This window comes from Puma concolor, chromosome A1 (genome assembly GCF_028749965.1).
Source record: "Puma concolor isolate L17-30 chromosome A1, mPumCon1.1.hap2, whole genome shotgun sequence".
Classification (NCBI taxonomy): Eukaryota; Metazoa; Chordata; class Mammalia; order Carnivora; family Felidae; genus Puma; species Puma concolor.
Genome location: NC_141667.1, coordinates 224,997,658 through 225,024,793, shown reverse-complemented (window position 1 = coordinate 225,024,793; position 27,136 = coordinate 224,997,658). Strand labels below are relative to the sequence as shown.

Below are 27,136 nucleotides of genomic sequence, written 5' to 3'. Positions count from 1 at the left end.
AAGTATCTACGTGTAATCTGTGCATAAGCTTCTAACCATGAGCCTCAACCCTTTTTCGCTACTACACTACAATAGTTCTTCCAATGAGTTTTGAGTTTAGGATTTAAATTAGGATTTAACTTGGTGCCCTATCTCTACATTGGCAAGAACCAACATTTGTACACTATGGCAACTGTTCAATAATCATCAGGACAAAAGCAATCATATTGTTGGCCAAATGGCCCAATAGCAAGATCTGAACTAGGTTTTCTTGCAAAACTTAGACATTGAACTAGGACTGAAAATACTGTGATATTTTACGTGCATAAAACTTAACATACTTTACAAACTTATGTGTATAGAACATTGGAATAAAAGAGCAAGTAAGTAAAACGAGTCTCTGTTGAACAAAACTGATGCCACTAAGTCCATGCACGATACTTACAGATATGTCCCTATGTGGGGGTCTCCTCTTGTCCAAATCTGTTCTTAACTTACAATCCAGAGATGCTCCAGCCAAGTTGATATTTGGCATACTTGAGTAAATTTTCCACCCAAGTTTTTATCACTCTAGATGGTATGTTCTTTACCACTACCCTTTCTCCCCCAAAACTGTATGTGGCAAGGTGTCTCCCATTTGGTTCACTGAGAGCCTGCATTCATTTGTCTCATTTTTTCAGTCTCCCAGAAGATTTCAGGGATAACAGTAGGATGGGGGTAGAGAGTCTAGCAAAGGAAGTGAGTATCGATAACATAAGTGCCAGCAAACTACTTACAATAATGGAAGGAAGAGAAATCTGTTTTCGAAAAAGCCCAGAAACTCAAATGGCACAATGGGGCCATTTAGTGTAAGCACAGAAAGTCTTAGAGTCTCAGTAAGCCACGAGGCATCACTTTATTACAGAGCAACACAATAACAGCTGTTCATCATTATGTTCCTGTGTATTCAAGCCTGTGTGTGTCCCTCCTCTAAACCACTGTAGCACCCTTCACTCCCCAATATTTCTGTCCCTACCAAACACAACAGTAAAGATGTCTTTCTTTGTCTTTTCCCTTACCACATCATGAGCTTGCCTTTTATGTCTGTGTCCCCAGCACCTAGCACAGTGACTTACTCATGGTAACTACTCATAACTACTTATATAATAAATGGACTAATAAAATGGGTAGTAACTGGGGCTCCTGGGTGGCTCAGTCAGTTGGGGTCTGACTTCGGCTCAGGTCATGATCTCACGGTTCGTGGTTTGAGCCCTGCATCGGGCTGTGTGCTGACAGCTCAGAGCCTGGAGCTTGCTTCGGATTCTGTGTCTGTCTCTTTCTCTCTCTCTCCCCCCCCTCCCCTGCTCACTGTCTTTCAAAAATAAATAAATGTTAAAAAAATTAAAATTGGTAGTAATGAATATATATACATATGTATATGTGTATATATATGTATGTATATGTATATGTATGTGTATATATACGTATATATATACATGTGCATATATATATATATTTTTTTTTTTTTACAGAAACAGTTACAGGTAAATATTGCTGACGATCAGTGAAATACTTTGGAAACAAACCATGAAAAGTCACATTCCCCTAATTCTTACAAGAATAGAAGGGGAGAGATGGAAAAAAGATAAGGTGAACAGAGTCAACACAAAGATGTTTTTGAATTTAAAGAGTGTCAGCTAAGAATATAAATGATTAACACCCATGAAGTCAGAACAGAAGCATCTGAAATATGCTGTTACTGTAGTTCTAGCTAACAGATTAGTGGCAAACCTTAGCTCTTCTTTGAATGACCCCAACTTGTTACCGAATTTAAAATAATCCCAAATAATTCTATAGATGTCAACTCTTTAATTAAAAAGGAATGCCACCATCCTCCTCCAGGCATTAGGAAGATTTGCAACAGTACTTGTCCTCACAGATGCACCGATGCAGTAACAAATCATCACAACCATTATTTATTTAGTTTTACATAAGCCAACGTGACATTGAAGTTCCCTGAATTACCTATTTCTCACTAGAAGCCGAACTGTGTACATTCAGATTACAGCTTGTGTTTTTCTAAAGCAAATTCATTCATGGCCAATAAAATATTAATTAGGGAGAATGGCCCAACAATCCTTATATATTAAGGTGATACCCACAAAGAAAATAGAACTATAAGGAACACAAATAGTATAAGGAATCTGCAAGATTGGGGGGGGAGGGTAAATATTCACAAATTCACCAGGTTTTAATCTAATTCAATTATTTTAAGTTCTTTTTAAAGTGTATTTTTTATTTTAAGAAGAAAAGTGTTGTTGGGATGAGCACTGGAACCAATATTACACTATATGTCAACTAACTAGAACTTAAATAAAAAACTTGAAACAAAAAAAGAAAGAAAAAAAGAAAGAAAGAAAGAAAGAAAGAAAGAAAGAAAGAAAGAAAGAAAGAAAGAAAAGCGTTGCACATGCTATTCATATTTTGTGATACATCTTCATAGGAAGTTCCAATCTGGGCTGCAGAGTCAATCTTGAAACATACCTCATTTAAAGTTATTTGGACTTCATGCCATAGTTAAAATCTTTGGGTATATTCCCTAACATTTCATATATATATATATTTTTTTTCATTCTGGCACGACTACTTATAAAGTTCTGGCTTGGTGCTTAATCAGCTCCCTGGAAACACCAGGCTCACTTCCATCGTTCCTCTGTGGTTTTCCCATATTTTGTCTTTTAAAAAGGGATAAACTTGAAAATTTAAAAATATTTGTCATAATTTGCCCCCTTCTCCTCTAGTGACCGAAGAAGTCTAGGTTGGTGCACCAAGCCAGTCACTGTTATCTCAGATCCCTTATCCTGTCCATAGAAAAGCTTGGTTTTTCTTTTTTTTAATCCAATATATCGGAGGCACAGATTGAAACCAGGGAAACAGACGGTCAGTGCCGGGGTATTATCCATATTTTTAGAACAGAGCTGGGGGCAAAAGTGGGAATTTTCTTCCTGAGTGTGCTTGCTTGCCTACCTCATTTCTCCTTCTCTTCCTGGCTCTTTACGGCTAGCCTCTGTTTGGGGCCCTGTGCCAAGTTCACATTCTGGTAATGTACACGTTCGAGTCTGCACGATCCACCTGTATGAGGAATCCAGTCCCGTTTCTCACTCTCATGATCCCTGTACCATATACATGAGGGAATCTTGTCCACTGAAGACAGCACAAATACTCATTCCCAGGTGTTCAGGGGTATCTTGTTTTGTAGAACTCTTAGAGTTTCCTTCGTCTCTACTCATCCGTCCTAACTTGGCCTTTACATAATTGATGCTAACTAGGAACCCTAAAAATAAGTTCAAAATCTCTGGACTTTTTTCTTCATAACAACATCCCAGGACTGTTTGATTTTTTTGATGAGGCCTGTAAACAAGTTCCTAAGTAGAAAAAGAAACCTGGGCACTATCGAAGCTATCATATGTCTTCAGACTTTTCCCAAAGAAAGAGCTGCAATACCGTGTAGCTACATTGACCACAACAAGAAATAAGGCTGTGGTCCAGATTTTGCCAAAACATATCAGAGTGTCCACATTTATATTCACGACACTCAAAATCATTTTTCTAGCCGCAATTCTCTCTAGAAATGACAGAGGCGAAGGGTGGGGACAGGCCGGTGGGTGGTGGTGGAAAGATGAAGTAAACCAATCATGGGATTCTTCTTCCAAGGAGTAAATGCTCTAAACTCCCTGGCCGACTAACCAAGAATAATGGTCTAGAGTAGGCAACAATTCGTGGAATGTCCATCCTTAAAAACGTCTCCTCTGGCAGAAGAATAATGTCAAAAAGCCCCTTATTTATTTATTTATTTATTTATTTTTTAATTTTTTTTTTCAACGTTTATTTATTTTTGGGACAGAGAGAGACAGAGCATGAACGGGGGAGGGGCAGAGAGAGAGGGAGACACAGAATCGGAAACAGGCTCCAGGCTCTGAGCCATCAGCCCAGAGCCCGACGCGGGGCTCGAACTCACGGACCGCGAGATCGTGACCTGGCTGAAGTCGGACGCTTAACCGACTGCGCCACCCAGGCGCCCCAAAAAGCCCCTTATTTAGAAGAAACGTTGCAAAGATAAAATCATGCATATTTTAGGCCAAATAACTGAGTTAAGACAAGTTGTCCTATAGCTGACAATGTTTACGTACAGGGGTTTATAACTGAGGCTAGGAGGAAAGAAGGAAAATGCAGAGCTGAAGGGCCAACACGCAAGGAGTGAGGGCTTTAAATGGCCAGAAAGGGACCTGAGTACTCCAGAGAACGAGCGAAGGTGTGGAAGAGGAATTTACCAACACAGGAGGTGCACAAACTCTGCCTATTTGGCAGTTGTGCCTGGGTCCTTGGTGGAAACCAGGGCAGAATTCCAAATACTGGCCAGGTGTAGCTTTCCATACGAGCTCAGATATCTTAATTCAGACCTTGAGAGTACAAGCTAGGGCAGTTCCGTCCATTTCCCTTGTTCAGATTCACTGAGTCCAGCTTCTGTGATGTCTATCAGGTGTTTCCTGTTAGAGTTTCACCACCCACGGATCCTGACCCTCCCATACTGACACAGGACAGTAAAAAAGGGAAGAAATATGGTGTTCCCCACATTTCATTCACTTTGTTTTCGTTAGGTGCTAACACGTATTACGAAATTTTCCTCTCTTAAGAAACCATTTTGAGACTCTTCTATATTCCTCAAAGATCATTTTCTTCTTATTCTTTAAAGGGTTCATGATCTGGTTTTCTGTTTGTGTAAATTTTATCTTGTAAGGATTTTCAGTGTCAGTTTCCTGACGGCCCAAAGTGGATATATATGTATATGCGTATGTGTGTGTGTATAAAACATACACATACGCCTATACGTATATTCATTTGTTGCCCTAAATCTCCAGAGCACCTGGTATACATACAGTTCCATACATATATGACCCCGTAGTGGCGTTAATTAACATTTTCCATCTTCTTTCGGTTCTTCAGTGAATGAAAGATATTTTCCAACAGAACTGGACAGCAACCAGTTGAGACGTGAGTCGTTGACTCAAAGATGTCTTTCTGCTCCCTTCTAAAATTGATGAGTGCCGAGCTACAGCATTTATCCCACTCTCATGGGAAGTAGTTACTGATCAGGGTGAGGAAGAAGTGCAGACTAGGGAACAATGTGCTTTCAGATTTTTTATCTGTTTATCAGCCTTAACGTTTTTGTTGCAGCATTATCCTCTTTCTAAAACCCGGCTTAGTCAGTTCTTCCCGTGCTGGTTGTTTTAATAGCTTCAGAAGCATTCTTTTTAGTAAGCCTTTAAATCCCTTATCAGAACTGGGCAGATCATAGGGTTCAAATATCCACAGGGAGTAAGATCCAACTCAAAAAAATGGGAGGCTGACATGGCTCGTTGTACGTTGTTGGTGATTTCAGCTGCGTTTTTTGGAACTGGCCAAAATCCTAATCTTTGTCTCCTGTGACATCTGATCCCACATTTGACTAATTAAAAAACATGGCTGGGACACTATCCTGTTCAACCACAAAAAAAGCAAAGCGTCTCCACCAATCCCTGTGGTCTCTCCGGAACAAGTATACCAGTAGTCCGTTGGGTTTATGTGAACTTAACTTTGGTTTTGTTGGTATTCTACAAGCTCATGTATTTACTTTGCCATTTAGATTAGGGAATGGAAGTGTCTTGAACCAGAATTTGTACAGCTGACAGAAAAAGGGGGAAATGACTTCATTTTATTGGTTTTGTTCCTCAATACTATAAAATGCAATCCCAACTTTTGGTGTCAAATGTCTACAATTGAAAATTATATTACTTGGATGCGATTGATGCTGTACAAGACTCTCTGCTCATATGTAGATTTTAAATGGTTTGTACCCAGAGCCATCTTGTCCCAACAGACATTCTTTTTTTTTTTTTTTAATTTTTTTTTTTCAACGTTTATTTTTTTATTTTTGGGACAGAGAGAGACAGAGCATGAACGGGGGAGGGGCAGAGAGAGAGGGAGACACAGAATCGGAAACAGGCTCCAGGCTCTGAGCCATCAGCCCAGAGCCCGACGCGGGGCTCGAACTCACGGACCGCGAGATCGTGACCTGGCTGAAGTCGGACGCTTAACCGACTGCGCCACCCAGGCGCCCCCCAACAGACATTCTATAGGACAGAGTCTCACCCAGTACCTTGAAAACTGGGTTCCCTGGTGAGATGAGATTGGGTAGTGCCACATGCTCTATCCCTCCCATACATGCTTAAAGCACATTCCCATATCGAAGTCCCTAAGACATGTGAGAGTAAAGAATTCTGTATACATAGCTTAATCCCAGGACATTTCTCTTCTAGTTGACTCAGTGATTTTTTTTTTTTTTTTTAATATCTAGGAACAGACAGGAAAAACAAGATTTGAAAAAACACATTTTGGGAAATGTTTTCCTAAATTGTTCAGTGGAAAACTACATAAATGGCTGTATGTTCTATATTTTTGGAGAACGTTTCAGACAATATTTTCATTCGTTGTAAAAGCAAAAGTAAGGATCTGTGCGTGTGCACGTGCACATGTGTACATGTGTGCACACTAGCACACACATGAATTGGAATATGCAGTGATTCTCCTTTCAGTTCTGGAAAGGCATGGAAAGCTGGATGGCCTGTATTCAGTGTCCAGGTTTGCCTTCCTACAATCACCACGGGAAGCCCTCCCATATCCTACTGTTCACTCAGAGGTGTTCTAGGGAAGCCTAATCTGCTGAAAAGCTCTGGAATGGAAATCATTACCCACATATTTGATTTCATACTAAAATCTAAATCATGCATGCACTGTCACTTTGACACAGTTTGGTGTGTCACAGTTTGGTGACAGTTTTTATCACAGGTTGGTGATTTCTCAAGATCCTCACTTCTGACTTCCCAGAGGATTAGCCACAGATTTTGACTGCACAGGAAAACGACTGGTTCAGCTACTTCCTGCAACAAGAACATAAAATCTTTGTCCTAGAAACTTCTCCACATCCATGATGGCTTTGAAACGTTCTGCATATTCATGTAAGAAGAGTCATGTTCGTCCTGGGACTACATGTATTATCAATTCATAAGAAAGCATGGAATTTACAAAGTCAGATAATATGTTTATGTTAAGTTGTATGTGTGTGTGTGTATACATATTATATATACATATATTATAATAATATAATATAACATAACATAATATGCATATTATATATATATGATAAGTCTAGACCAGAGTTTTTCCATAGCATGATTGACGTTTTGGGCCAGATCATTCTAATTCTTTTTGGTGGGGCAGAGATCTGACTGTCCAGTGCATTTTTCAGTCCCTGCCTCCCTGTCTTCCACACACAAGGCACCACTGGCTAGGCACCTCTCCCTCCCCCTTATTATGACAACCAAAAACATCTCCCAACATTGTCCAATGTACCCACAAGGGCAAAATCATGTAGTCCGCCAGCCCACCCCCAAACCGAGAACTACTTGTTTATATTATGACTTGTATGGTTTATCTTGGCCTAAAAGAATTTGTCAAATGGATCCTCACTTTCTTTTTAGGTTGAGATAGATAGAGAGAGAGAGATGGAAAGAAAGAGAGAGAGAAAGAGAGAAAGAAACTTCAGCCTGTGGATTTATACCAAATAGACACTTAGGTCCAAAATGCCCCCAAGAAATCTAGTCATTGTTTCTTTTTATTGCTCAAAATAAATGAGCTCTTAAAGTACTTTACACCATTTTCTTAAGGACTAAAAAAAGAAAAAAAAATTGTTAGAACTATCAGATTTTCTGCACATTTAAATAGGGCCTGAGTTTCCAACCCCTAAGTTCATGCCTAAATTGTAAGACCTTAAATAAAGGTTTTAGTTTCTCATCCTGATTTGTTATTATGAAAATTACTCATCAAGCTTGCTGGCAATGTATATTTAAAAGTTTTTAATGCGGAGGCACCTGGGTGACTCAGTCAGTTCAGCATCCGACTCTTGATTTCAGCTCAGGTCATGATCTTATGGTTCCTGAGTTCAAGTCCCACATCATCTCCGCACTGATAGTGTGGAGCCTGCTTGGGATTCTCACTCTCTGACCCTCCCCCGTTCAAGCTCGCATTCTCTCAAAATAAATAAATTTAAAAAGTAAAAATTTTTTAAAAAAGTTTTTAACTGAGATGGCCATTGAAGGATCATTGAAATAACTTATCATTGCTACTAATAATGGCTTCTGATTTACAATAATACATTTTTCTCTCAGTAAAAAGAGTAATTCTCTTTAAACAGACAGAAGTAGCAAATTAAACACCCATCTTTTTCTCACCAGAAAGTTACGTTTAGTTTGAAAGCAAGAGTATCCCAGTTGTAAATTATTTTGAAACACAATACAAAGTTTTCAGTTTTAAAAAGACATCGGGGGGGGCGCCTGGGTGGCACAGTCGGTTAAGCGTCCGACTTCAGCCAGGTCACGATCTCGTGGTCCGTGAGTTCGAGCCCCGCGTCGGGCTCTGGGCTGATGGCTCAGAGCCTGGAGCTTGTTTCCGATTCTGTGTCTCCCTCTCTCTCTGCCCCTCGCCCGTTCATGCTCTGTCTCTCTCTGTCCCAAAAATAGATAAACGTTGAAAAAAAAAAATTAAAAAAAAAAAAAAGACATCAGGGTCTTTCTGAACCATACTTATTAAAACTTTTTATTAAAATTCAGTGAAAGATAGGGTGCTTCTTCTTTCTTGACTTCCATCCATACAGAGTTATTTACCAAAAGAATTTTAATAAGAAGGAGTTATTTGATATGGCAGTTTGGCAAAAGCTATGTCCAATCTTCTAGTTCAAGTATTCATGATATTGGCTGTTTACGGTGGGCATCTTTGGTTAGGCATTTGATTTGTTCAAAGGTAAATTTTAATATTCTAAGGATTGCCATTTTATTGAGGAGAAGATTTTTATTTTTCTTATGGCAATATTTATAGACTCATTTGTATCATAATGCAAATTTTCTCTTCCCCTGGCAGAGCATCCATTTTGGGGAGCATTTGGGGGCTATTTGTGAATGGTATCTTTGATTCCTAGTCTCTGTTTATCCTAATGAATCCTTAAATAATTCTACCAAGTTAATATTTCTTTCTTTTTTTATTTTTAAACATTTTTATTCATTTTTTGAGAGACAGAGAGAAACAGAGTATGTGCTCTGAGAAAGCAGAGGGAGAGGGCAGAGAGAGGGAGACACAGAATCCGAAGCAGGCTCCAAGCTCTAAGCTGTCAGCATAGAGCCCGACGCGGGGCTCGAACTCACAAACTGCGAGATCATGACCTGAGCCGAAGTCGGCCACTTAACTGACTGAGCCACCCAGGTGCCCCCCAAGTTAATATTTCTTAAGCAGAATTCAGATTATGTCTTTTTCTACCCCGTCATCAATCCCTCACTTTCCAGGTTATTTCCTCCTTCCCCACTTTGCTTCTGCAGACCCCACAGAGCTGAACTTTTACACACCTTGCTGTTCTCCTACACCTGTTTTCTTGTGATTCCTTTCCCTTAAAGGGACACCGTCCTTTGAGGTCCCTCTTCCGTATCCCTCGTGGTTTACCTTACATTTTGTTTAATAACTAATGTAGGGTATTTGGTTTGCCTTCCGTACTAGAGTCTAAATCTTACAGAAGGGACTGTGTGTGAACCATCATTCTACTTAATAACTGTGCTGTGAGTCTGTTCAAAAAAAAAAAACAAAAAAACAAAAAACAAAACAAAAAACAAACAAACAAACAAAAACCACTGTTGTATTGCTGTATGTTGGCTGAATCTTTTTCCTACAAGGTTTCGTGCTCTAAGACCATACAAGCTTGTCTTTATGTTTATTGTGGTTTTTTTTTTTCTTTAGCAGCTAAATATTTAAAAGAATGGCTTTTATGTTAATCAGAGACAGTAAAATCACCAAAGAGGGCTCTATTTGTAACACTGGAATAATTTTAAAGGGATCAGAGCAGCCACCAAAGGGTTTTGACTAATTAAATAATACACAAGTTAAGTACAAAAGCTAGCTTTGTAAAATTAATCTGAAATAAATGAAAAGAAAATGTGAAAAACAAACATACTGCGTTGAAGGCCGTCTACTTCGTTCCCCACCGCCCCCCTCTGTCTCCCCTTCCTGCTTCCCTCCTTCCCTCTCTCCTTCCTTCCTTGACAGACCTCAAAGACAAGGCTTTTTTTTAGTTTGTCACAGGAGCAATAGCCAGGAAACTAGACGTGATTCCACGTATTTCTTTTAAATTTTAAGTCTAGAAATCTAAAACATCCAAACCTTGATTTTGTTTCTGAGAACAAATAGACCTAGGAACACGTGTCCCAACTCAAGACTTAAAAACAACAATAACAACAGACTAATTCTAAAGTATCTTTAGGGTGATCTCTGTTAGCTCCAATATTCCAGGATTCGGAGTTAAAATTTGCTCATGATATTGTAATTCATAGAATGGCTATTATGCTGTCATTCCTTCTTGATCCCTCCTTCCCAGCCATTAAATTTAAATGTTTGTAGTAATAGAAACAACTCAGGTGAAAGAAGGTTTCTTCTTCTTTTGTTTTGTTTTGTTTTGTTTTGTTTTGTTTTGTTTTTAACAGATCCAGGTACTTCTGGGATTTTATTCTCTTTTATATTTTTGTCTCAACGTGGATACAGCATTTTCCAACGATAATCCAAACTACAGCTCCAGCTGTAATCCCTGTTAATTGCAATGGCTGTGTGTGATGGTAATGTGCATGGTGCTGTTATACAAATAGGAATTAGAAAAACAACCGCACTTCACAGGGAATTAACTAAATGGTGCTGAACCGGTTACTCAGAGAGGTGCTGGGAGCACCCCTTTCATTTCCCCGTAGAGTTTCCATGGGGTGGGGGGAGATGTCTGGCGCCACAAAAGGAATTAGACTCTGGTTTGAACAGAGACCTTAAGGCTATTAAATTTATTTTAAGAATGTGTTGCCAGAGATCTAATAAATTTATATAATTTGTTGCTTCAGGCGGTGCACGCAAGAAGTCTTGCTGCACCAGGTGTTTTGTTTTGTATTTTTTCCTTTCCCCAGAGGCAGGAGAGGGTGTGGATCTTCTTGACAAAACTGAACTCAGCTTTTGATACAGCAGTTATTGTTTCTGTGAAAGTACAGGGTTTGGGTTTTGTTTTTTTTTAAATTCTATGTGTTAATGGGAAAAATAGGATGGAAAGTTATTTCTGGGCTGCTTTAATGAGAAATAATTAAGTCCCCTTTAAAATTTAAATTTAAATTGTGTGTGTATATATATATATATATATATATAATTTAAAATTTTAAATTTTATATATATTTCATACTATTTCATACTGTTTTAAGCACACAAGTTCTACGATCTTATGTTGAAGAATATATTTGAAATCATATCATAGTTTATTAAATAAAAAGTCCACCAGACTAGACCTGAAAACCCCTGGGAATTCACTCCTCTTCTGCACATGGCTGCTTGGTAATCTTGATGAAATCACAGCTTTCTGGATCTTGGTAAAATTCGGCAGTGAGAAAATATGCAAATTTGCAGCCCGGGCCTCATTCTTGTTCCAAAATGCTTGCGGTTTATGGTTGTGTTGTTCATCTGCATAATGGCTTCTTGAATTAGTGTGTGTTCTTGTTTAAAATATGATATCACACTTTCATTTTTCAGAACAAAGTTGCCTTGGCCACTCAAAGTACAGCATTAAGATGACTAAGTTAGCTTTTAATTTAGATCGCACGTGATCATCTGGTAACGTGCATGCTGTACATGAGAGCTTACCTTGCAATTACATGTTTGCTTTGTCCTTTGTCTTCTGTAGATGTACACCTGAATTCCTCATCCTGGCCGTGCATACCAACAGTGAAAGCATTCATTCCACTGGGTTTAAACTTCTAATTAAGAAAGCCAAGTATTGCACAGTTAAATCAAGTTTAGATTAAGGAAATATTTTTTTTTTAAGCCTGAGGTTAGGAGGTTCCCTCTTTTTCTTTTTCTTTGTGTTACAGAGCCTGAAAGTAAGTTCTTTCCTTTGAGGCAGGGGTGGGGGAGGGGGAGGATGGAGTTGGGGGGAGGGGAACACACCGAATGAAACCTGGAGGATTCCCACGGGCTCAGACTTGCCACTCTGGCCCAGATGTGGCCTGATGGAGCACATCATTCAGCCTGCAAGTGTTTTCCTACCCGCTTCCCCAACTTTTGGCTGTGTCCCCTTATTCATTCATTAGCTTGTGTTAATTTTTCTAGGATTCAGTCTCAAATTTTTGGACACTGTCCTTTACACCCTTTGTTCTCCTACTTAATTCTTACCATTTGTCTGCCTCACTACTCATTAGCGTGAGAAGGTTTGCTGCCGGTGGTGGGAAACGCTCAGAACATCACGTTTGCTTCTGTTCTATAGCACTCATTTATTAATTAAATTACAGCAAATGAAAATTAAGCTCGAGTCATCTGTAAATAGAATGCAGACCCAAATGAAGTAATCTGATTCCTCAGAGGAAGTACAAAATACCAGCAGGCTGGATGTGGATCCTAGATCTATGACACACCCGGCAAGTTAAAGCATATAATTTAGCCTGACGGTATTTTCTTCCTCCATAGAATGTAGAAATGCCTAATTGGCAGGGTTATTGTGACATGCGTTGAGATAATGTGTGTATTACCAAAATTACCTTGACTTCTTGGCCCCATTGTGTCCAGCCCAATTCTCCATGTAATTTCAGGGTCTCCAGTGCAGAGCTGACATTCAGCCCACTTATACCTGTGCTGGCGTGAGTTCCAGTTGTTTTTGGCCAGGATCTCCTATGACTGGTCAGTGTTGTGCCAATTCTGGTCGCTCAAGCCCATGCTTCTGCTCAAGGGTCGGTGTTCACGAGAAGCTCAGTCCCACAATGTTGCCATAGCTCTGCCTGGAATCCCAGTCCCTAGGTCCAGCCGCCCCAAGCTGGGACCTGCCTATGGCCCCAGGAGCCACCAGGAGTGGGCGCCAGAGCTCCGTGGTGAACTTTTCCCCGTGTTGTGTATCCAATGACCAGGATATCCAAAAGAGTGCTGCTTGGAACCTGGTGCGAATGAGGGCGATCAGGTAACTCTTTCAATTTCCACTTACGGTTTTCTCTTTTCACGGGAACCAAACATTCATTTGGGAGCCCGGGCATGAATTAGAGATGAGTAACAAACACCCTTACACTGTGCTCTGAATCTCTCCTTTGCTCTGATATTTAAGACTTTGTACAGAGTCTACATCATTGTGCCTGACACATCCATCTGTATTACAGTGAGTTCTCTCTCCAGTGGCTCCTTATAGCCCCCAAAAATCAGCCTGCATGAGGTCTGTTACTCCTGTTCCCCAAACAAGCATAAATAGGCATGAATCCCAGATGGGGGCTGTGCTTGAACCGATATCCCCAGGACAAATGAGTCTAAGATAATTAGAATCTAGCAGGATTAGGAGTTATTGTGCATCAGAACTCATCCCATGTGTATTATTTTCCTCTAGGTTAAAAATTATCAGGGCCCCTGGCTGGCTCAGTCGGTAGAGCGTGAGACTCTTGATCTCCGGGCTGTGAGTTAGAGCCCCACGTTGAGCATGAGCCTACTTAAAAAAATTAGCCTGTGAATTCTTGCTGTCCATTCTGATTGTGGCAGGATAGCCAGGCAGGAGCCGGTATCCCCTTAACCTTTACTGCTATTAGTGCTACTGGGTCCAGATGGCCAGGCTGCCCACCCGACAACGCACTGACGGCTCTTTTCCATTCATGCTCCTGATCACGTGCCAGGGAAAGGGTTGGCTAAAGGGAGGTGAGATGTGTGTGGAGGTGGAACACTTTTCCAATCCTTATGCTCCGTTTTATCTTGTCCCAGAAGGATGACTTATTGTAGCTTGTTTTGAGGCAATACAACTGATTTCTGTTATTTGCGGTAGTCATACTCTGTAAAATCACTGCCAATGCTGAGTGATAGCTCCTAGGAGAAACACAGAGTAAGGTTCCCCGTGAGCCTCTGGTTGCGACGTTTTATTATCCAATCAATACGTGACCTTGTTAGGTGTGTGTTTCTGTTTAAAGATACCTTATTTGGTACATGCTGTAGATTGATTAACAGTAAGCTCACAGCTAACAGCTCTATAACTTATATGTGAACAAGCTTACCTAACATGTGTATTTTTTCCGTAGGGCATCACAGCTTTCTTTGCTCAGGAACACTGAGCTGCACTGTGGCGCTATGATTGTGTGATATTTTAATCAGTGAAATTACCAACACAAAGCACAAAAATGCAGAAGGGGCGGCACTAAGTAGGCTGTGAAAAGGACACTAGCTTACAGTATGAAACAAGAAGGCAGAGAATCTGGTGATGCAGATTCTTCCAAGCCACTTGGCAAGTGTCCACGAATGAGCAAAAAGCCCGGCAAGTGCTGATTTTGGGGTCACAAATTAATTTTAGTGAGTAGACCAATTTGCGAATACAGAATCCAGGAATAATGAGTGGGCATCAACTGTATATCAACCTCTGGTAGAGTACATGGGTAGGAATTCAGCTCTTTGGAATCTCATGTACACATATACCTATCATGGGTATATGTCCGCATCGTACACCCATCATGGGTATGTACTCAATGAAATCACGTTTCTAAGGAACAAAACTACATGTGGTAAAGTGAATTGTGATCTGGCTTCTAACGTGAATGTTGGTCTATTTGTCAGCTCCGTCTCTGCCTTCACCTTATCTGGCAACTTCTTTTTTTTTTTTTTTTTTTTTTTGTTTAATTTTGTTTTACATTTTATTTATTTTTGAGAGAGAGAGAGACAGAGCACAAGTGGGGGAGGGGCAGAGAGAGACGGAGACACAGAATCCGGGGCAGGCTCCAGGCTCTGAGCTGTCAGCACAGAGCCTGACGCAGGGCTCTGTCAATCTCAAGATCATGACCTGAGCCGAAGTCAAACGCTTATATCACTGAGCCACCCAGGCGCCCCTGTCTGGCAGTTTCTTATCTTTACATCCTACAGAAAAACGTGAACTAATCCATGCTTGAGCTCCATTCCCTGTAGTTCATGTGACAGTTACCAAGATATCTGGGCTGCATTTAGGTTTTGGTTATGAAAGATGAACTTATAGGTGCCTTGCCTGAGAATAGCCTAAGAGACCGCCATATATGACTGTGCATATCCAATAGAGGTCAATACGTGCTTTGTCTGTTTCTCTCCACCTTTGGGTCTTTGGCACACTACCTCTCTTTCTGTATGTTTCTCTATATAGTCTCTGCATTTGTGAACCTGATACTTTGTCCTATGCTGCCTCTTTTTCAGAATGTCTAAGGCAGTGGGAATGTGGTGGCATGTGGGGGGGGGGTGGCTGTACAGATGGAAGGAAGAAAATGATATATCAATGATCAAAAGTCACTATCGGACAAAAACAACCATTGGAATTATTAAATAGTCGACAAAAGTATAAAACCCATTGACCATTTTTCTGGGTCTGTCTCTCAGTTTTTCAGGAGCTCCGTGAGTCATACTAAGGCATAGCTGCCTTTAAGGTCCAGATTCTTCATCCCTGGGGTGGCCGGGTCAGGCAGGATTGCCTCGAGGCAGGATTACACCCTTGGGGCAGATTTTAAAGCATGGAGATCACTTCCTCTTTTTCTTTACTATCCAATCACTTATACAAGAAGGCAAGGAAGTGAGTATTTAGTAAATGTCCCTAACTCCTACCAAACTGAATTCCCTGAAGTTTCCTTCTCACTGGATTTCTTATCTCCGTTCTTAGACGTAATCTTCCAGGAACACCTTCCCCCAATCTCTGTGAATGTCCAAATACCACCCTGTACTTAAGGCCCCATTTAAACACTATTTCTTTTATGAACTTGTCTTTGATGCCCTCAGGTGAAAGCAGTCCTTCTCTCTGTGATCTCCCACAGCTCATTATCAGTGCCTCTCCCACAGCATTTATCAATCTTCAGCATATACACTTATCTATGTATTTATGCCATCTCCCATACTTGAATATCAGCTCCTGGGGGACTGGGGAGGGTATGTTTCAAAGCCAAGTTGACTGCAGGTTTACCTCCAGGGTTTGCAGTAAACCGTGAAATCCACCTGACTAAAGGCTGGAGGACAGGGCTCCGGAAGCTCTCAAAGTTTCTCGTATGGAAGATTCTAAGGCAAAGTAAAGTTTAAAAGATCATCCTAGCACAGAAATGAAACACAATAAATGCCTTATTTCAGTTTTAGTTTTTGATTTTCACTACAATTAATAACATAGATGTTGATGGTAGCTGCATTGGTTGTTAACCACTGTTCTTGCCTTCTAAGAGAACAAGACTGCTTAAAAACCAAATTATCTAATTTTCGTAGTAAATTAGGTAATATTGTTGCCTTACTCTTTTCTAATGTAAATGTCTATTTCTATTGCTGCTTTAAAGGACAATATCCAACTTTTAAAAATGGATTTGATTTTCAGTTCAGCTTTCAGTCTGAACCTTATTGAGGGCAAATGAAATTTTAGCAAGCTAGAAAAATCTAACCAATAGAATTAGGTTCTATCAGTAACTAACTTTTGTCCAAGGAAAATATTTGTTAAAATATGTTGAAAAAAAAAATCAAAGCTAAATGGGCACCTAGAAATTACCCTGATCAAGACAAGTCAGAGGTGTGAATAGTTTTATATTGAAGATGTATACTTTGTCTTTAGAAAAACCAGGCAGCTCTATGTTCTTAGGGAGGGCTAATTGAAGGTTGCAATTCTTTGTTATTCTAAAAAGAAAAAAAAAAAAAAAAAAAACCTCTTGTGTTCCCATTGAAAAAGAAAATGAAGAACCCTAAAGACCAGCTGGAAAAGTTCAAAAGAGGTCTTTTCATCAAACCCTTAATGGCTTTAGTGTCAGGGTTTGGGGACAAAGCCTATGGGAGTGTGGTTATCAGCTGGCAGGCACCTGTTGTATGGATTTATGACACAGTTAGGGACTTTAGCTTGTCTCCAGTGACACGCTGAGACTCATTCTTTCTGCATCACAGACGACAGAGTCTGTTTTAGGAACTGAAATAAGTAGCAAAATAATAAGTTAAAATCAGAAATAAAAGTAAAATTAAATAGTAAAATAAGTAATAAGTGAAATTGAAGTGAAAAATTGTCAGTTTAAGTTAATTTCACATTCAGTAAGCTGCAGCTATTGGTATTAAAAGTATTAACATTTATTTCCCACATAGTAAGGTGCTAGAGGAGTTTATGTGGCATGTGATGAATGAATATATGTTGGGTCTTTTCATTCTTTAGATACAATACAGAGTTCAATTGTGCAAGGTCAGTTTTAATAAAAAGAATGACAGTAAACGGCAGCGTAGTTCCTCAGATCCCTGTACCTCTCCTGCATGAGAAGTAGTGCCTAAGATTTTACAAATTCCAAAATGCAGTAGGATTCATATGCACAAAAATCAGAAGTTATGTAGCATTTAATTTATTCAGCATTAAGCTTTATGCACTTAACTTCCTATTCTCTAGCAAGATATCTACTTAGAAAGCCCAGATTTAGAGTGAAAGCTAAGCATCTAAAACAATTACCTTAGAGCATGTCACTGTCTCACAAAGCCAAGTTTCTCGGTACTGTTTCTGAATTTTATTCCCAACAAAATCTCAAAGCCGCAGACATATGAAATCCTGGCAAACTTGTTCAGCTGTGTGTCACCTGAAACCCTTGATTAACCAGTAACCTGGCACCTTCATCTTTCCGGAACATAAGCACCAACCCAATAATAAGTTTTATAAATTTGTAAGGAGAGATGAAGTTACCTGTTCCTAAGACCGTCCAAGCTGTTTCATAATGCAGTGGAAGGGTTAAACGGGCCTGGAGTCATCAGTAACCCCTGGAGGTGTCATTGAGATAAATACAAATCCCAGCGATTCACATTCATGGGTAATCGTTTAAAGCCTTTACACAGTGTTTAAGAATAGAAGTATGCAGAACATTTCAGAAAGGGCGTTATTAAAAACAATTCCTTTTTTTGTAATATAAGAAGAAGACTCAGTACTGAAAGAGTTATGTTACATTTGTGCAGGACATTGATATTGCCTGAGAAGTGAAGCACTACTGAATTTCTTTCAGCGGAGACGTTAGAGTGTCTTAATTCATTTAGTAGGTGTTTCTGTAACAGTTAAGCAAAATGGGCTGGGTCATGTGTTGCCATCGGGACAGACCAAGTGAACAGACACAAAAGTAGACATATATAGGATATGAGGTTATGGAAAGCACTGTGGAGAAAAATTAATCAGAATAAAGGGCCTAGAGCATGCTGCGGTTTGCACTAGGGCTCACTGTTTTATACAGAGTGTGAAGGGAAGGCCTCCTTGACTCAGTATTCTTAAAACATGTAATATTTAGAAGTGTGAAGTTTTCTGGAATATTTAAGGAGAGGATTAGAATCAGATCTCACAATTAGCTAAAAAGTGTCAAAAAATTTAGAGAAATAGAGAAACTGTGTGTAGTGATGTCTTCTTGGATATAGGGGAAAGAGATAGGAATAAAATACTCAGAACTGTCGACTAAAATTCATTTGTTGAGCACAAGAGTTACTAAAGAGGTCAGGTGTTATTAGTCACAAGTCAAAACTGAAGTATGTGCTTTGTGTAAGCTGAAAACTGTTATGAATAAAAAAGGAATAAAACAAGCAGGAGTCACAAATTAGCCACTCTAGTCCTAAAAATCACAGATTTCTTCAATCCTCATTGTGTTGCAGACACTACTTGGAACTTGGAGACTAGGATGAATTTCACCAGCACCTGTCCCGAGGAGGTCAGACAGTTAGAAGAAGCACACACAGGCATGCAGATAAATAATTACAATTACTGTGGGGCACCCAAGTGGCTCAGTTGGTTAAGTGTCGGACTCTTGGTTTCCACTCAGGTCACGATCTCAAGGTTTTGTGGGTTTGGGGCTCCTGGGTGGCTCAGTCGGTTAAGCGTCCGACTTCGGCTCAGATCATGATCTCACGGAGCCCTGCATTGGGCTCTGTGTTGACAGCTCAGAGCCTGGAGCCTGCTTCAGATTCTGTGTCTCCCTCTCTGCACCCCCACCCCCCCGGCTTTGTTCAGAAAATGCTGAGAAGTTGGGTGTGCCTGGATGTTTCTGTATAGAAGGCTGGAGATGTTAGGATGAAGAAGGAATGGTTTGGTAGAGCCTGACAAGAAGTACAAGAAGTTTGGAATAAAATCTGGCCCGTGATGGAGCCACAATGTAAATGAGAAGGAAGAGAGAAGTGTGGCACAAAGATGTTTTCCTGTAATAATTAGTTGAAAGATCAGAAATGTTTTATGTGTTAGTGCAAGTGATCAAATGCTATTCTAGTCTTATCTGTTACATTCTATGAGAAATGTTCCAAGTAACAGAACATAAACACAAGAGCTTAAAAAATCTTTAAATATCTTTAAAGGCAATAAAACCAAGGGTTGGCAATAGTAAAAGTATGAATGGCCACTCTGACTCCCCGACAAAAATCAGTATAATGTTGTACAATTATTAAATTTGTACAATTAAGCAAGATGAGGGGATGTCTGCTAACGTGCAAAACCGCAGAGGAATCTGTGAGTGAATCACACCCAGATGAGAGGCTGGAGTCGGCGCCGGAGAGGCTTCATGAAGGAGGTGGTTAAGGGAGCCGGCGAGGAGTGGAAGATGTGAGCAGAAGAATGATGGGCCATCATTTTAGGCCAGAGGACAGAGGGGACAGGAGGAGTGGCTGAGGCTGGCAAATCCATGGGGCAGCGGGCTCTTGGCTGGATCTGGGAGTGAGCGAGTGCATCAGGGATAAGACAGGGTAGGTCAAGGCCAAACTGGAAATCCGCAAGGAAGGCCTGCCTTGACGCCTGCGGCAGCTGGCGGGAACCAGGCAGAGGGGAGCCAGCCGCAAGGGGACTTCGGGCGGATTACCTGGAGTCCGGCAGGGGGCGCGTGGGGGCTGGATGTGAGCATGCGCGGTGTGGCGGGGGGAACCAGCGAGCTAACTTTTGTGGAACAATGCAATCGATGCACCACAGCGTGCCGCGCGCCTGCGTGGGTCATCTCCCTTCATTCTCACGCCGGACGCAGGCATTAATTAATATTACCTTCCCCTGACTCTCCACATGAGGAAGCAGAGGTCTAGGGAAGAAATTTGCTGAAAGTCAGACAGCAGATGAAAAACGAAGTAGGCCTTACACTTCAGGCCCCAGCCGTGGGCTCTCCTCGCGAAGACGGCACAGGAGTGCAGGAGATGGTAGGCATGATACGTTCCTAAGGACAAAATGGATGAACTTCCTGCCCTCTGATCTATTTATATTTGTAAAAATTAACCAAAACATGGAAAGGTCCATAGTCCTGTCCATGTAACACACGAAGGAAGTCCACATCTGTGATGCCTCATTTTACGTAGCTACGACATTCACAGCTTCAACGCCTTGTGTTTCTGTCTTTAGGTGTTGTAAGTTTTCCACTAAGAATGTCACATTTATTGTTCAATGGCCCAATAGTATCTCATTGATTTGATGCACCCCAAAAACTCAAAAGTTGTTTTGGTTTGGGTGCCTATTATAGAAAATATTGAAATGAAGGATTCCTTACAAATATCTTTTTGCTTCTCTTGAAGCAGAAATTCACAGAAGGACTTACAAGATCAAACGGTACGAACCGAACAGCTTTTTGTCTCTTGCCTGCATTTTGCCATGTAGCTGCCTGAAAGGCCCGTGCTAATTTACAATTCAAACAGCAATAAACAGCAAAACCAATTTCCCTATATAATCTCTGCTGCACTGGGTATTTTCTCTTTCATCTTCAGTACATGTTGGTTGATAACTCAAAGTCACTGCAACTTTTCTTCTTAAAAATTTCTGGCAGAGATGGACGTTTTTTCATGTGCTTGTTCAGTCACTATGTTTCTCCTTGTGCAGATTTTTTGCCCTCCGTCTATTGAAATCATGTTTTCCTGTTTCGTTTCTCCTTCTCTAGAGTAGCTCTCTCTACGTGAACTCAGAAAAGAAGAAATTAGAATTAAAATGGTGCCTCTAGCTGTGTTTGTTACTTGGGCTTTTTTCCACCCTCTTCCAGAAAGACTTAAAAGAAATTACCAATGCCTTTGTTTATAAACTTCACTTTACTCTGAAATAATTGGTGTAGATCAAAGGAAATGGAAGGATACTGCAGAGTGATCAGCTGATAACCATTTCTCCTTTCATTTTCCTTGCCTAGCAGCTTTCACATTAGAGAGATCACACACAGTTTGTTTTCTCCTGATAGGCAGCCAGCTCCATTTTGGTGGGGAAGTGGGAGGAGAGAGCCTTATCTTGAGAACAGAATGGAATCAATGAAAAGAGCTGTCTGTTTGCTCTAAAGAATGGAGTGGAGTATAGTGGGGAAGGGAGGCGGAGAAGGGATATTTGTTTTTTCTTAAGTGGTTATAATTAAAGCCTTCCATCCAATTGCTCGGTGAACCAGAAAAAGGTATTTGTGAAGTTGTATGTGTGTTTTTAACATCCAAATGAGCCTTGAAGCCTTCTTTATAGAAGAAAACTTGCTCTCCAGCGGCACCTTGTGGAACGTGGGTCGTCCTGCAACTTGGATAGTTGTACGTTTAAAGAAAAATGCTGCTAGTAGTTGTGTGGTTCTTCCCCATTACCCACTTTGCCTTCTAAAGATCAAGGGATTTTGTGAAGGATGTCAGCTATTGAATGTCTGTACAACAATCGCTGAACAGTAAGCTGTTCTCCAGGTATGGATTATGGAGTTGCATGTCAAACCAAGTGGCTATAATGATTCTTAATGTTGTATCATCCAAATACTCTGTGGAAATTTTAGGGCCATTCATTCAAGAAAGCACTAATTTGGGGGCTCTAAATTTTTGTTTTCTAGGCGGAAACAAATTAACCAAACAGCATTTTCGTCTGAATTGGGCATGGATCTCGTTTGAAAAGGAATATTACCTGATCAATGAGGATTCCAAATTTCTAGATGTCGTTCTTAAACGCAGAGGTTACTTGGGAGAGACTTCATTTATAAGTAAGTTTAATCGACATTACTGTTCCAAAATCCCCCTTTGTTCCTAGCAAATGTCCATAATTTTACAACGATTAAAATATTTTTAGTTTACTGCTCTAGTTTTAAAGTTTAAGGAGATGTTGACATTTAAAGGTTCTTTGAGTGCTTCAGAAACATGCCAAGAGTTTTGTGTCAAAGCTAAATCATAGAGACAAAAGGCTATAAAAATAGGAAATGTGTAACCGAATATATATATACCTCTTCAAACCTTCTACCTACATATGATCATTCTCTGATATAAATAACTTCGTAAAAACGGCGGTAATCGCTCATTGGTTAAAATTTTTTATATGTCAATAGACCTTAGAAGAGGTTTAGGGGAATGTGTAATCTAACCATAATATAAAACTCTGCAGAAATGCCAGTGTAAAACATACAGGAGGGCAACTTTAATAATAAGGGGTGAAAAACTATTCAGTAATCTATTAGACATTGACGTGTAATTTACTCTTTGTTGCATTTGAATGCTCTGGTAGGTCACAAAAGTCCAAGAACCCCAACTCTACATAAAAGCTCTACTTAAAAGATGCACATTGTGACTTTTCTTCAGAACCAATGCTCAGGCGTTAAATACTAATCATTTTCTGCTGCTTTACTCTTTTAATTTTTTTTTTTTTTCAACGTTTATTTATTTTTGGGACAGAGAGAGACAGAGCATGAACGGGCGCGGGGCAGAGAGAGAGGGAGACACAGAATCGGAAACAGGCTCCAGGCTCTGAGCCATCAGCCCAGAGCCCGACGCGGGGCTCGAACTCACAGAGTGCGAGATCGTGACCTGGCTGAAGTCGGACGCTTAACCGACTGCGCCACCCAGGCACCCCTGCTTTACTCTTTTAAATAAAACTGAAAGTCAAAAGCAAAGACTAAAGCCTTTTTACAAGTCCAGTTCAAGCTAACATATAACATCTAGGCTGATAGAATTTTCATGAGGTAAAAGAGCTTTCACTGTGAGAATATCAGCTAAGATAGGAATCTAGGAAAATGTTGGCAATAAAAAATAAAAGCTTGCTAATCCTGTGTTTGTCTGCAAAACAATTACTTGAAATTTTACTGGCCCATGAAATTCAAAAAGCATTAAAGAGTAGATCCCTATACACACACACACACACACACACACACACACACACACGTACACACACATACCACACACAATACCTTTGCCACAGCCACAATCTGCCCCCACCCGACTCCCCCCTGATATTTGGATGCTGGGTATTAATTACTCCTTATTTTTAAAGTGCTTTTTGTTTTGGGGGCACCTGGGTGGCTCTGTCGGTTGAGTGTCTGGCTTCAGGTCATGATCTCATGGGCCGTGAGTTTGAGCCCCGTATTCAACTCTCTGCTATCACCGCAGAGCCCACTTTGGATCCTCTGTCTCCCTCTCTCTGCCCCTCCCCTGCTCATACTCTCTCTCTCTCTCTCTCTGTCTCTCAAAAATAAATAAACATTAAAAAAAAATTTTAAGTGCTTTTTGTTTTTTAAGCATGTAAGAGGGATTTTCACACCACTCTCTGCTGACCCCATCAGGTTATTGGCTCCAGGGTAGCTGGTCCACCTGCGGACCTTGTGCTGCTCTGCTTCCGTCTTTTTTTTTTTTTAATGTTTATTTATTTTTGACAGAGAGAGAGAGAGAGAGAGAGAGAGAGCATGAGCGGGGGAGGGGCAGAGAGAGAGGGAGGCACAGAATCCGAAACAGGCTCCAGGCTCAGCTGTCAGCACAGAGCCCGACATGGGGCTCGAACTCACAGATCGTGAGATCATGACCTGAGCCGAAGTCAGATGCTCAAAGGACTGAGCCACCCAGGCGCCACCCCCCCCCCTTTTTTTTTTTTCATGTTTTGCTCTGCTTCCGTCTTGATTTGCACATGCCTCCTCTTGGCTGCCATTTACACTCTCTTTGTCTAACCTTCTAAAGCATAGTGAATGCTCTTGGTGCTCTCTCTCTTTGGAAGCATGTTTTCTTTGCACACACACACGTGCTCTGCAGATCAGGAATCTGATCCTGTCTTACTTATTGTCCGTGAGAGATTAGCCTTAACTGGACTTTGTGCTTGAAAGTATGAGGGAAATAATAACTGAGACACAGAGAACCTCAGCAATTCTTAAGGATGCCTTTATCTATTTGCATTTTGCCAGAATTCCTAGTGGGTATGTTTAATTACTCACTTCCACTGAAAGTAATGGGAAAGTTAATGGTTGAAAGATATTTTTAAAGCTATCTTTTTGCATTTTTCTCTTCATTTTCTTTTTTAAAGCCGAATCCTGAAACGTCAAACAGGGGCTCTTTTTTTCTCCTAGCATTATTTTTTCAGCGAACTATGATTTCCTGCATGTGGAGATGAGCACCAGCCATTCTACAAAGTTTCTTAGCTCTACTTGGTTAACCTCACACGTTACTTAGTAACCTGGGGAGATAGGAAGTTGGAAAGACTTCTGTGTGTGGCCCACACCCATCAATCATTGAAGAGATAATAGACTTCAAGCTGGGAGGGAGAATGGAAGTCAGATTAAAGAGGAGGGAAGCCTGGAAGAAGTTCTACGATGAATGTGTTTCATGTTACTGTTTCCTGAAACCTCCACTGTCACTTACAAGCTTCTAGAATTAGATCGTTTGCATGTATCTAGAGGCAGACTATCACTTAAGTTCAGGAGCATAGTTAGGAGGCCATGGATCACATGAAATTTATATAAGTGTTTTCTCAGAGATGATTATTAATTTTATAACCAGTATAATCCATTAACAAATTAAATATGTGCTTGCATTTCATAAGAGTGTTGGAATTTCAAAGATCTTACTGCTACCAGCTATTGTGAATTTACTAAATAAAAGATACTTCGTTAGGCACACTAAGTACGTTACCTTAGTCTTTTTCTCCTTACGACTTACTTCACTCGCTAATTCAACCTCACATTTTCTTGAGTGGCTTACTCAGTGCCGGCCACTGTGTTACATACTGGACTATGAAGTGACAATAATGATGGCTAAAATGTATTGCGTTCTTCTTATGTGCCAGCCCCAGTTCCCAATACCTTACATCGTCAACCCTGTGAGAGGAGTGTCATTATATCCCCCATGATGCAGGTAAAGAAACAGAGAGGTTGTCATCCTCCCAAAGCTACTAAGGAGCAGAGCTGAGATTTGACCCCAGGGGTAACTTTCCTAACTACCACACTATGGTGCTTCTGAAATCCCCCATAACAGAGGAAGTTCATAACCTGCCTGTGGTCCCATGGCCACTACGTGGCCAAAGTAGGATATCATCTGTTCTCTCATTCCAAAAGTGCCTTGCTTACCCTCCATGCCATTTTTCCACACCAGAGGAAGAGCTGCAATTGTGGTTTTGCTTAGTAAATCAAAGGAATATGGTTTGTCTAATAATTAGTTCTCTTTGAAAAAATAAAAGCATAAACTTAAGCCCAATTTATAAGCTTTTTGATTTCTAGAATTCTTTTTGCCCCATCTAATAATGTTATTTATAATAGGTATGATTTACCAGCTGAATATTTGTATCTCCAATTAAGAGCATGTTTTGAACGTTGTGTGTACTTTGCTCTCTCATCTACCATGTTAGATTAAAGCGTGGACTAATCTGTGTCCTCCACAGTCTACACACCATTTCTTCATCCTTTGTTAAAATGGGCACCTAGGGGGCACCTGGGTGGCTCTGTTGGTTAAGCGTCCAACCTCAGCTCAGGTCATGATCTCGTGGTTCTTGAGTTCAAGCTCCGCGTCGGGCTCTGTGCTGACAGCTCAGAGCCTAGATCCTGCTTCAATTCTGTGTCTCCCTCTCTCTCTCTGCCCCTCCCCACTCACACTCTGTCTCTCTCCCTCTCTCAAAAATAAATAACCATTAAAAAAAAATTTTTTTAGGGGTGCCTGGGTGGCTCACTCGGTTAAGCGTCCAACTTCGGCTCAGGTCATGATCTCACAGTCCATGAGTTCAAGCCCTGTGTCAGGCTCTGTGCTGACAGCTCAGAGCCTGGAGCCTGCTTCAGATTCTGTGTCTCCCTCTCTCTCTGCCCCTCCCCTGCTCATGCTCTGTCTCTCTCTGTCTCAAAAATAAAAACATTAAAAAATTTTTTTCTTTAATTTTTTAAAAAATGGGCACCTATGTAAAGGGCCCTATGGAGGTATGAAATATTTAGTATGTGTCCACCTACCCTCAGGTTTAATGCATCTAAGATTTACCTGGATCCTGCTAAAATGTTGATTCTGATTCAGTGGGTCTGGGGTAAGGCCTGGAATTCTGCATTTCTAACAAGCTTTCAGATGTTGTTTATGCTGCTGGTCCATGGATAGTAAGTAACTGTCTCCTGTAGCAGGATAGACTAACACTACACTCAGAGTAGGTACTGTGTGTTAATTATAAAAAGGAAATCTTTATTTTTTTATTTTTTTTATTATTTTTTTTTCAACGTTTATTATTTTTGGGACAGAGAGAGACAGAGCATGAACGGGGGAGGGGCAGAGAGAGAGGGAGACACAGAATCGGAAACAGGCTCCAGGCTCCGAGCCATCAGCCCAGAGCCCGACGCGGGGCTCGAACTCCCGGACCGCAAGATTGTGACCTGGCTGAAGTCGGACGCTTAACCGACTGCGCCACCCAGGCGCCCCGGAAATCTTTATTTTTGACCCATAGCAAGTTTAGTATTCCATCTAAGTCTTATTTTACCCTCTAAAAATATGACACGTCCATCTTAATTTTACCTCATGTTTGAGAGGCGTAAGTCTTTTTTCACAAAATAGAAGTCCATTCCTCTTTGCTTGGCAAATCAACGATCTTGCCTATTTATAATTTACATCCAATCAGGAATATTTTATAAAGTCCATCTAAAAAAATTATATGCGTTTTTAGCAGCAAACATGAAATTTGGCATGACCGTCTACATTTTATCAGGTTGGATAACTTGATTATCACTTAGTAAGGATGACTAGTTGGAACTAATAGACATTCTTTGTATTATACTCATTCCTTTTTTTAAATATTCTTTTATTTACTTAGAGAGAGTGCACATGGGAGAGGGACAGAGAGAGAAGGAGAGAGAGAATCCTAAGCAGGCTCCACACTATCAGTGCGGAGGTCGATGCGGGGCTTGAACCCACG

General features: G+C 40.6%; 1 protein-coding gene across 1 annotated transcript in view; it reads left to right on the top strand.

The window, feature by feature from the left end:
- The window catches only part of FREM2 (FRAS1 related extracellular matrix 2), a 170,299-nt gene that overhangs the window by 55,277 nt on the left and 87,886 nt on the right, over positions 1-27,136 (top strand). Inside the window, exon 3 of the mRNA XM_025924262.2 lies at positions 21,846-21,992. Within this exon, the coding sequence (XP_025780047.1) occupies positions 21,846-21,992 (147 nt within the window). The remainder of the gene's footprint in view (positions 1-21,845; positions 21,993-27,136) is intronic.